Source organism: Pterocles gutturalis, unplaced genomic scaffold (genome assembly GCF_000699245.1).
Source record: "Pterocles gutturalis isolate BGI_N339 unplaced genomic scaffold, ASM69924v1 scaffold15436, whole genome shotgun sequence".
Lineage (NCBI taxonomy): Eukaryota > Metazoa > Chordata > Aves > Pterocliformes > Pteroclidae > Pterocles > Pterocles gutturalis.
The window spans coordinates 130-12482 of NW_010100711.1; the positions used below are offsets into that span (position 1 = coordinate 130).

General features: G+C 35.4%; 1 protein-coding gene across 1 annotated transcript in view; it reads left to right on the forward strand.

The window, feature by feature from the left end:
* Window positions 1-3089: 3089 nt before the first annotated feature.
* FMR1 (fragile X mental retardation 1) overlaps window positions 3090-12353 on the forward strand; it is a 24877-nt gene continuing 15613 nt past the window's right edge. The window contains 9 exon segments of the mRNA XM_010080909.1: window positions 3090-3110; window positions 5239-5291; window positions 6091-6184; window positions 7000-7071; window positions 7344-7492; window positions 8649-8742; window positions 8833-8949; window positions 10984-11154; window positions 11272-11350. Of these exon segments, the coding sequence (XP_010079211.1) occupies window positions 3090-3110; window positions 5239-5291; window positions 6091-6184; window positions 7000-7071; window positions 7344-7492; window positions 8649-8742; window positions 8833-8949; window positions 10984-11154; window positions 11272-11350 (850 nt within the window).

The window sequence follows — 12353 nt, forward strand, 5'->3', positions numbered from 1 at the left end:
CATTAATCATGATTATAGTGTATCCCAGTTACAACACAGACATTGCCTCCAAGTTGCATATTATGTTTGCCTTTTAACTTTTAGAAATTTAGACATAGGAATTTTTTTGTTTCTTCTTAATCTCTAGCCAAGAGGACTTGGTTGAATTATCTAAGGGGACAAATGGGGCACACAGATTTATTGGCCTTCACCTGTATTACCTGTCTACATGGAGCATCACACTTAAGACGAATGCAGCAACTTTTTTTTTTTTAACTGAAAAACCCCTCATGCCACACTGTTCCATGTAAATCAGCAATTTTCTTCAAGCCTGAATTGCTTGACTTTTAGGTACAATTTTTTCTTTCATCATAATGTCTGAGTAACACTCTGTTATTAAGTAATTTATCTGAATGTTTTCTTATGAGTTTTATTCCCATCTTGCAGATAGGCAATTTGATTATAAAATGAATTGGTTGACCCAGCGTAACAAAAAGTGTTTGATGTCAAGTGTGGATTTAATTGCAAGATGGTTTTTTTTTTTTTTTTAGTTATTTAAAAAGTTTCTTTAAGGAGCCTCCTGAGAAATGTTTTACAGCAGTAACACTGCAAACAAATCAAAACAATTCTTTTATTCAGTCTCATAGTTTACTGGTAATTTGTGGTAATTTCTTTGGCTTTGAATCATTCTGAAGATCTTCATCAGGATATGTAAATATTTTGGAAAAGTATGCCTCTATCTTGATATCAAGACATGGAGGGGAGGAATATGAGGCTGCTAGAGTCATGAAGGGACTAAGCGGCGGAAGCAGGCACCTAGTTGCCACTTCAGGTTTTCGTATCCTCCTCATAGCACCTTATAAATTGAAATCCCTAAGCACTTGCTTTCATTTCTGAGTGTACCCAGCAGCATCTTGATTTTGACAGTACAAAACTGGTGCCTACTTGTCACCTAAGCCCTACTGAGAGTAATAAACCAGTCTTTTCTCTGCTTGTATTACCTGTGGGACTTGATCAAGAACACATTCTGAGATACATCTTAGACGGACCATGTTCCGGACGGAACATAGGAGATGGTTTGAGTGTGGGTTCATACTCAACTGGAAGATGAGCATTTCATACTGGTCAGGTGCACTGTGTTTCACAGTGTACTGGAGCGCATTGGTGTTATCATTGTAGTGGAGACTAGTTCTTTCTGAGTGCAATTAAAGTATCACTTGGTGAATGCTTTGTACTTCCAGGATTTTCTTGTCCTTGGCTAAGATGAATTATTCCATGGAAAGTGCAGTGCAATCACTGAGCATGATTCAGGGATAATTGATAATCTAGTCATGCTTACTCATGATTTGGTATGTTGCTGGGCCCAGAATCCTTGGAAAGAAAAGACTGGATTCCCTTATTTAAGAAGACCGGTCCAGCAAACCACCAGGACTGTGAATCCTAAGGAGAGGGAATTGCCTTTTTGCAGCTCACAGCTAAGTAACTAAATCTTGAAGATACGTGCTATTGGGGCATATCTTTTCAGATCTTTTCTTCTATAGGTGTAATAAATTGGGTTTTGAAGTTCTTATCTCATTCTCAGTCCTTTGTCTAATCTTCCCGGGACTAGCTTTAGATATTATTTCCCTGTAAAGGGGACCTGCTGGATGCCTTTCTAGCATGGGGTTGATTTTTTTTTCCAGTTTGGGAGTCATTCTCTCTTGTATCCTCTGCTGAAGATGGAAAGCATCCTGTTTATGAGACTGATACTTTTGGAATGATGTTTGCTGTTAACATCTATATGTTGTCTGTAACCAACTTTTGCTACTTCTGGCTCTATAATCTTGTTAAAAATCTTCCACTTTTTATGCCAGTACTTTCAGCACTTTGCCGTTGTTTCCTTGGTTTTGCAGATACTTCAGATTTTTTTCATTGAAGCTACAATTGACAAAATCTTTCTTAGTTCTTTATTACTTCAGGTCTTTCTACTAAAAACTGTTCCTTTGGCCTCCTGTTGCATTCTATATAATTTAGATTATTAAGATATTTTGTCTGGTTAGTTGTTTTTTAAGTATAAATCTCACATGGAGGTAGGCAGGAGTGTTGTATATCTTGCATATTTGAAATTAGGTATTTGGCAAGGTGTCATTCACTTTTTAACGAATTAAAAATTCATTACAATTAATTTTTGTAGTTTTGCAAGGCTGGAAATGAAAATGCAAACAATAGTGGTAAGAGATCAACTTTTTTTGACAGGCTGGAGTGACAGACAGGTGTTCCACCTGTTTCTGTGGTTGTCTGAACTTGGTATAGACTAAAGAAATTCTGTCAGTTCTGGGTAGTGACCAAAGCAGTATTGAAGACCTGTTTAAGGAGAGCTTAGACACGAGAGCATAGTTCAATACTCTTTCAACTAGCTATGTGTCCCAAGTTTAACTTCTTCCAGATAATGTAAGTATTAGACTGTTTAAAGGTCTTAGGCTAGTCTTCAACTTGATAACTTCCACTGGTTTGCGTCACCATCAGGTTTACTTATTAATGGTAGATTTTAGCATTATTACCACTCGTTACGTGTATTGCCATAGTCACTAGGATTCTACTCAAGATGACTTGGATGTTATGAGCTGTCGGATCTGAATATGAGGTATAGTCTTTCTCTTTGCTGTTGTGCTTGTGTATTTTTCTGTCATTTCCTGGAATTTTTACAGAGTGCTGTTTAGAGCAACTTTCTGGTGTTTTCATCACCATAAAGGGGATGACTTCTTCTCCAGAAGTGTCTTTCATTGCAGGGGAAGTGATTTTTTGCTATTTTATGAAAATGAGAAAATGAAGTATCAACAAGTTCTTTCTCAGGGCATTGTCTTGTGTTACTTTTACCTGTTTTCCTCAAGGCTACTAAGTGTTCTTGGTGTCATTTCTGTTGGATTTGCTTTATAAAATAATCTCTGCTTTTGCATACTTAAGTGTTACTAATAATACTATGTCTTATCCTTTTGCAGTCTGTGGCCTGAAAGAGTCATACCAAATACTTGGTAGCGATCACAGTATTTTTCACATATTAAAGGCATCCATTTCTGCTACATCTGTAAGAATAGGTGCTTCAGAGCTGCATATGGCAAACATTTGAAGAAATGTGGGTGGAGCTTTTGAAGGTGATGTGTGTAGTGTTGCAAAATGAGTCAGGACTACCATAGTATTTGTTGAGTGCATATCCAGTTCTGGAATTTTCTTGCAGAAGACACAGCAATATGAAATAAGATAAATGTTCAGTATCTATAATGATCAGCTGGGAGTTCTGCTGCCTCTTTGTATAAATAGTGTTTCTGTACTACTATCAATATGATCCTGAGATGTGATCTTAAATCTGTTTTGTATCATATCATTAAAAAATATCAACTATGCTTGTAATCTCCTTGGAAAGAGTATCTTGGAATTCTGAAATACGTAATCATGTAAATACTATTGGAGGCTGTTTTAAATCTCCTTTGGATGCTAGCAGTAATAAACTTTCCACTATCCTTATTCTTAACTGTATTGAGAGGTGAGCGATCTATAAAATCATATTTTGCTGTTGTTATTGTGGCTTTGCTTTGAGTCCTGTTCAATGTGGCATTTGTTATTTTCGGATTATTAACATTGCACTTCTTTCTTGTACTGAATACCTCTGAGTGATGACACTTGTGTGCATGTACTGCTTAATTTTAGTATAACTAGTTCTTGGAGCTCTGTATCAGTCATCAGGTATTGCTTTGATGCTGAGATACTGCTGCAACTCAGGAAATAATTTGGAATACTTTATAAAGCAGAAATACCAGAAGACTTTTTAAAAACCATTTAGATTCCATATGAGAAATAAACTTACCTTCTTGTAAGAGATAAGAGCTGTTCTTGTCTTAGAAACTTGAAAAGCGAGGAGAGTGAAATGTTCCAGTTTATCAACTAATTAATCTTTAGAAGCAGTAGTTACTGCTAAAATATTTACTGAGGATTTTTTTGTCTACTAAGGCTTTCATACTCAGTCTTGTTCATGGGCTTTTACCTACCTACCTTGTAAGGATATACTTTGTATGGGGTGTAATATTACTGGAATACTCAGCATTTCACCAATGTTTTTCTGTTTCAGAAGTTCTTACAGATTTTTAAAAGAGGAAAAAAAACCAACAAAAAACCCCCAATCTTTTCATCCCTGGTTGCCCCGTGACCTCCATCATTTGAGGCTATGAAACATATTTTCATTGGTAAATCATAGAATCATAGAGTGGCTTGGGTTGGAAGGGACCTTAAAGATCATCCAGTTCCAACCCCCCTGCCATGGGCAGGGACACCTCCCACTAGCCCAGGTTGCTCAAAGCCTCATCCAGCCTGGCCTTGAACCCCTCCAGGGATGGGGCATCCACAGCTTCTCTGGGCAGCCTGGGCCAGTGCCTCACCACCCTCACAGGAAAAAATTTCTTCCTAATATCTAGTCTAAATCTATCCTCTTTCAGCCTAAAACCATTACCCCTCCCAAAGTTGAGTATTGATCTTACTGTTTTGTAGATGGGGGGGTGGTCAGGCTTAAAGCTGACAATGGATCAAGGGTCAGTCAGTTGAGTACATAAGGCAGAAAAGCCCTCTCAGTGCTGAATCTTAGTTCTGCACTCTGCTTTGTGGTTGCATGGGAGACTTAGCACAACTGCTATCCATCCCCCAGAAGAAAAGTGAAGGAAGACTATAGGACATTTATCTTAAGTTTGTGCACTACAGAAGTTAAGTATGATGAAGTAAGTAGGGGGAAGACTGCTGAAATGGATATAGATGAGTTTTTGCTTGTATGATATTCAAACCTGCCTTGAAGTAAAAGAGAAAAGAGACAGAATTTCTTTTTTTTTTTTTTTTTTTAAGGATTACTGACATGGTTTAATTTCTACACCTGTCAAAATACACAAAATGTGATAATAAAATCAAACAGTTTGAACTTTTGTTATGAAACTATTGCAGAATGATCCTATAATTTGTTAGTAACCTGTACCATTACTTCTAAAAAGTAGGAAGAATGCATGAATAGCTCTAGCATTTTGTCTGTATATTAGTATGCTGGCAGTCAAGAACCCAAGGAGGTTATCAGCATTTCAGTATGTGTTTTATAAAAATCTATTGCAAAATTTAAAAGGCTGACTTGAAAGCATATTTAAATTTTGACTTTCATCCGTATATGTGAAAGGAAGGTGTTGTACAAGCTTAAAAATATTTTTTAAACTATCCATAAGCATATTATAATTATACCTTTTTTCTACATAGGCATCTGTAAAGGATGTGCATGAAGATTCTATAACAGTTGCATTTGAAAATAAGTAAGTGTATTGCTGATGTTATATCTGTAAATGATATGGAATATCAACCCTGCATTTGATTAACCTAAATATAACTTAATAATGTAGAGTAGCATTTTTTAGATACTCTAAGCTCACTGATAGCATTTTTAGAATTGTTTGATATTTACTATGTTGTGACATTTCTGTGTAAATGCTTTAAATTGTTTAAATAGTTTTAAGTACAAATACTCTAAACTCACTGATAGCATTTTTAGAATTGATATTTACTATGTTGTGACATTTCTGTGTAAATGCTTTAAATTGTTTAAATAGTTTTAAGTACAAAACTACAGTAACGTTGGTTTTGTAGGGCAAATAAGCACGTTGTTACTGACTTTACATGATGACAACCCATGTTTGAATAAGTTAGTGGTACTATGACTTACTCTTTCTCAAGTGAATAATTTATAGTAGAACTAAAGAAAAAGAAAAAACAGGCTTGTTTTGAAGGAAGCGTCCAAATGTCTTGTGAAACATATTTTAACTTGTCTTTCTGATGTTTGGGTTAAAACCTATGACTGTAAGTAAAGTAAAACCTGCTGCTGGAAGATTTCGGGACAGTGCAGGTAACATCATCAGGGATTCATTTAAGATGCTTAATGGTCATTTTAGGTGTGTTGCTTCTTATTATATGTATATCACACTAACTTTTATACATATATGCACAAAAGCTCCACAAAATTAGAAAATGTAAAATTAATGGATTGAAAATGTTTCAGATTTCTGTTTACAAAGAAGGTGGAAATGTTTAGGCCAATCACTGTATTTTTATTTGTAGCTGGCAACCGGAGAGACAAATACCATTCCATGATGTGAGGTTTCCGCCACCTGCAGGCTATAATAAAGATATAAATGAAAGCGATGAAGTAGAGGTATGTATGCTCCATTAACAACATTTATTTTGAGAAGTGAGAGAACTTGGAGCAAAAAATACAGACAAGCCAGTGGAGGGTTTGCTTCCACGTTATGTGCTGTCACTGGTTTTGATGCCAATTACTATGTAAAATACAATGTCAAGCAAGTCATCAAAAAAGAGTTTTGGACAGTTGTAAAGTATACAGCTATTCTGGAATTCCATGTAGTATGACCTCCATGCTGATTTACAAACATTCCAAAAACTTTCTTATTTTATAAAATTAAAATTGATTTTTATAATTACTTTAAAAAAGAGAACTTTGAAGATTTACTTTTTTTTGGCATGCTATTTATATTTTGATTTGAAAGATAAGAAAATGGCAAAATTTCTTTGATGTGGATGTGTCTGATTATCAAATATGTGCTAAAAGAAGTATAGATCTGTGTCCTCTCCCTTCCACCCCCTGGTAGGACCTCATCAGACCTACACACAATTAGCAATACTGGTGATTAAATATTAACAGATGTAAAAGGCTGAATTATCTCTCTTCTGACTATATGCAAGACTGAAGCAACTAATGTCAGTAGATTTGGTACAATATTATCTTATTGTACAATCTTATATGCATAATTTACATACTACCTGTATTTGCAATAGACATTTCAGCTGTTACACGCTTGCTGTGTAGTGCTTAGACCAGAGACTTCATATACCAATATATTTTGCTGCATTTTGTTCCTGCAGCAGAGTTTTTCATCTTGTTAGTTAGTGTCAGCTTTCATGATGTCTTTTAAGAGTGCTACAGAGATGTAATGTATGTATTTTGTTTAGGTTTATTCCAGGGCAAATGAAAAAGAACCCTGCTGTTGGTGGTTGGCTAAAGTGAGAATGATAAAGGGTGAGGTAGGAATATGCATATATACATATATATATTCTTTATATTCAGTTATACCTTATGTTATTTTTTTATATTGATGTGCATAGTCTTTTTAACTTGTCCCTCTTAATTTTCTAAGAGTTTTCTTGTTTAGGGCTGTTGCAATTACCACTAACCTCCACCTGAAAAGTTCAAGTTTGGTTTGTACTGTAAACAAAAGTGCCTTTCACTTAATAGTGTAATGCTCACTGTTGTCATAAAATGTGTGGCTTAGATGATTTTGTTATTTTTATATCAGTTCTACGTAATAGAATATGCAGCCTGTGATGCTACATACAACGAAATTGTCACAATTGAGCGCTTGAGATCTGTGAACCCCAATAAACCCGCAACAAAAGATACCTTTCATAAAATCAAACTGGCAGTTCCAGAAGATTTAAGGCAAATGTAAGTACAAGCATTTCTTTGTAACTTCTTTCAAAATATGGGTAACTTCTTGAGCCTGACACAAAAAACAATAAAAATGCTTTTTACTGCTCTAAATTAACCTTTAAAGTTTTCATAAAATAATGTAGATAATACAAATGTGGGCATATTCATACTTCAGAAATAGAAACAATTTTTGAAATGCAGTTTAGTCCTGGAGGAGGGAAATACTTTCTTCAAGATTTTAAGGTTTGTGTGCGGTAAGGTTTTTATTCTTACAGCTGTTCATTGATGTGCATAGATTAATCTGAATTTAATTTTTTTTAATTTAATTTTTAATTGAGAATTTTCAAGTGGTTGCTTTTTCATTGATGGAGTATCTGACAATCTATGCGAGTTGATATTTAATGACAAAAGAAACCGCTGCCTTATATTGTAGGGCATAAGGTATTTGGATGATGGCTGTGGGAATAGTTGTGCAATAATCAAATGTCCCATAGTGTGATACAGAAACAGCTAGTTTTCTCCTAGAGCAGAGACATGTAATTCTCATATAAATATAGCTCTAAAACTCAGATTAATACTGATCCCCCTTTTTAGCTTCAGATCACTTCCTGCTTTTTTTGAGATACATGTTATTGCCTCAGTGTGGAGTAAGCTATAAATTCTGGTTAAACTAAGGATTTCTGAAGTTAATGTTATAGTACATAAGTTCAGTAAGTAGCGAGCGAAAAGAAGAAACCTAGAGAAGCAACATACAGCATGAGATGAGCATAAGGTCATTAGAATGCTGCAGTGGTTACAGTTCACACACCATACTAGTTCACGGTGTGTTTGAAATTTTGGACTTGCTGATTATAACGATCATAGCTTTTTAATGTAGTTTTGCTTAACTGGTTTCTCATTTTGTAGATGTACATACAGAAGATTTCTGAAATATTTCTTATCCTACTCATGTGAAAACAAATGAAAGAAATTAGTAAAATAAATGATAATGGAATAAATTAACACATGCATTAAAAGGGAGAACTTGGATATATTTATTTAGATTTTTTTGTCTTAAGAAATTAATCTTTTTGGCCGTGAGCTGTAAATGCAGCAGTTATTATTTTTAATAGATTAATCTGAATCCATTTTTTGTTAACTTTATTGATAATTATAGCATTTTTATTCCTAGGTGTGCCAAAGAATCTGCACATAAGGACTTCAAAAAGGCAGTTGGAGCTTTTTCTGTAACATATGATTCTGAAAACCACCAGCTTATTATTTTGGTAAGTAGAAGCATCTAACCATACCATTGGCAGTGGTCTCTTTCAAAAGTTCATGTGTAAACCACTGTGTTTTCTTTATTAATAATTTAGTCAATCAATGATGTAACAACAAAGCGGGCTAATATGCTGATTGATATGCACTTTCGAAGTCTTCGTACCAAGTTGTCCCTGATACTGAGAAATGAAGAAGCTAGCAAACAGCTGGAGGTATGTTGGTTTCTACCTTGAAGTAATTTCAGTAAAAAAACCAAGAAAATACTCATGCATTTCTTAGCTGGTAGGACTTGCATTGGGGTGAAAGTAGTGTATGTACTGATACTATTCTTGGTGTTAAAAAGAGGCAGATGGAGATGTAACCTGGCAAAGAAGTTTATGGTTAAAGGGCCTGTTCTCATTTTTATCCAGTCGCATTTTATTCAGTGTGATTTTGTGTGGGATTAAATACATATATATACACACATACACATATATTTCTTCCGTAGTTTGAAGCATAAAGTAATTAGCTATTGTTGCACGAATAGTGACACACTGGATAGTTTTGAATTGCTGTTTTTAAAAATAGATAGGAGTGAATATGGCACAATACTGAGGTAGACTAGAACTGGATCTTGCAAAACGCCACAGTGAAAATGAGAGATGAAAGGGGTGAGACTGATGTTGGTAGGATGTATGAAGGGACGGGTTTGTCTATAGATAAAATGTTAGAAAATCATCTTAGAGCAGATACAGCTTCTGATATTCCTGTGACTGAAGAGTGGGTGTTGACTGGCAAGAAGCTTGACTCATACTTGTCCATGGTAAAAAAAAAAAAAGAAAAAGAGTAGGCTAGGAAATAAGGGGGGCTTTATACAGTAGAATTAACATTTTCTTCATGGGTTTTCTCCTATCTACAAACCAGAAAAAAATAGCAACATTTCTGAAAATTTCTTTTTAGATTCACTGTTAAGAACTAGAAGTATCACTCAAACTATTGTAATTCACTTTTACATGGAAGTATACCAGCTTTGTTACTTTAGAGCCAGGCTTCATTTCCCCCACCCAAGGGTTCCATCTACTTGGTTTTAGCTTAAAGTGGGATGTGGTGTAGTAGTTCAGGCCTCTTGTATCCAGCAGGTGTACTCACTGTTACAAGAAGTTCTCTCTTCTGTTCTCTTTTTAGTCTCTTCATTTCTATATTTTGGAGCTGTAATCCAAGTTTGTTTGGGTCTATTTTCTTCTCAAGACCCAGAAAGGACCAGTTTATTCTCATTGGTGTTCCCTGTTGAACACCCCACTGTAGCTCTTCAGTAATCCATTCTTCTCTGTCTTCTTCCAGAACTGACAATTGTGTGGGCAGCTTACCTCTTGAAGTGCAAAGTATTATTTTGGAGGTGGGAAGAACAACAGCCTCTCTAGAGCTAATTCTCTTACATGCCCCCACAGATAGATGCACTAACAGCTGTTGTCATTGATTCCCAAACTAATCTTGAATTCTTGCTGCCGTTGTACGGCTGAACCTTTTTGCTGCTGTCAAGGACTAGAGAACTTGATTCAGTTCTCACTAGAAAACCATTATTGAACTTTACTTTCTACTTGAGCACTACTTAAGTGAAGGTTGTGAAGTAAATTTACACAGTTATAATTTCTGTGATGAAAGTTGGCTGGTATTTTTCATGTTCGCATTTGTGTTTCCTGTACTTGTAATAAATACGAAATTAGTTTCAACCAATCCTGAAAACAAAAGCTTCAAATAGTAAAAGTCATACTCATTATTTCTGTTGAGACACTGACATGCAAACAGTTTGCACGTCCATCTGCAGAAGAAATATTTATTGAACGCTTTGCGCTCTACTGCATTATTATTAATAGTTCATTTTCCATCAGATAAACTCCTTTCTGTGTCTTACACTCTCTGAACTTTAAATGTCTGCCTTTTTTCTTCTAGCAACAGTTTTACCTTTTCTGCTTTCTGAGTCTAAAGTAGCAAGTGATGGGACAAGAGGAAATGCCCTCAAGTTGTGCCATGGGAGGTTTAGGCTGGATATTAGAAAAAATTTCTTCACTGAAGAGTGAGCAGGCATTGGAACAGGCTGCCCAGGGCAGTGGTGGAGTCACCATCCCTGGAGGTGTTCAAGAAACGTGTAGATGTGGTGCTTAGGGACATGGTTTAGTGAGTTAGGTGGTGTTGGCTTGACAGTTGGACTTGATGATCCTTGAGGTCTTTTCTAACCTTAATGATTCTATGATTATATTTTTCTTCAGAGTTCTAGACAACTTGCATCGCGATTTCATGAACAATTTGTTGTACGTGAAGACCTAATGGGTTTGGCTATTGGCACTCATGGTGCTAATATTCAGCAAGCCAGAAAAGTCCCTGGAGTGACTGCTATTGATCTTGATGAAGATACTTGCACATTCCATATTTATGGGGAGGTAAGTTCCCTTCTTTAGTCTTTCAAAAACAAAAACAAACAACAAAAAAAAAAAACACCAAAAACCAAACCACAACTTGTGAAAACGGACCTCATTTCTCTGAAACATCTATTTTAGGATCAAGATGCAGTGAAAAAGGCAAGAAGTTACCTTGAATTTGCTGAAGATGTCATACAAGTCCCAAGAAATTTAGTAGGTATGTCAATTCTGGAGGCTGACTGTGATAGTAAGGAAAAACACCTTCTGAGAACTGTTCTTTACTTTTAGAAGGGTTAGCAAGGTAAAACTTTAAAGAAGTTCTCTTTGTGAAAGGCTTCTAGGTGGTACAAAGTTTTGGGATTTGGGAGTTTTTTGTTTTGTTTTCCAGCTCCATACAGAGTTTTCATGGAAGCATTTCCCTTCAGTATATTGTAAGAAATTATCTCCTGGTTTGCGTTTCAAGGATAGCTTAAACTAGAAGCAGTGTGCTGATGTTTAAATATAAAGAAGATTAACTTCTGGATTGAGCCAAAGATTTAAATGACTTCCTCCAAAGATTTCCAGAGATGTGTTCATCTATACAACAGATGAATCTGCAGTCTTATATTTTCCTAGGGTATTTTAAATTATATCTTTGATTTTTATTTGTCTTTTTTCCTGTCCTTTTACATCTGAAATACAGTTTGTTTAGAAGCAGCAATGTGGGATGAACTGAATGCCTAGTTAAGGTACCCATGATCAAGAAAATACCCGAAAGGCAATCTAATAGATTTCCATTATCAAACACCCTGAAAAAAGTCCTTAAGAATGCATGCAGCATTTGTTTGTGTGGGGAAATCTTTTAATCAGCTTTTGATGCTACAAAGCAACATAAATGGCTTAATTCAATAGATAGGAACTGGGAAAATACTGTATAACATACGTCTAAAAGCAAATACTTTAATAGGTTGTCAAGCAGTGTATGAAAGCTGGTGTTAAAGCAGTGTGAAATACTGCAATGGGGCAAGTACTTAAATGTGGCACCTCAGCTCTGGAACTGATTTTAAAACAGTAGTTTTCCCTTTGCCACTCCCTCCTGATTCTGCTAGTGATAAGTAAAAATAATAAGCTGAAAATAATAAGCTGCTATAATTATTTTAACTTGAGGTTTTAATTTTTTTGTTTCTGTTTTCTGTTTAGAACTTTGCAATTATTTCTGTTTTGGCAGTTTTTCATTCCTG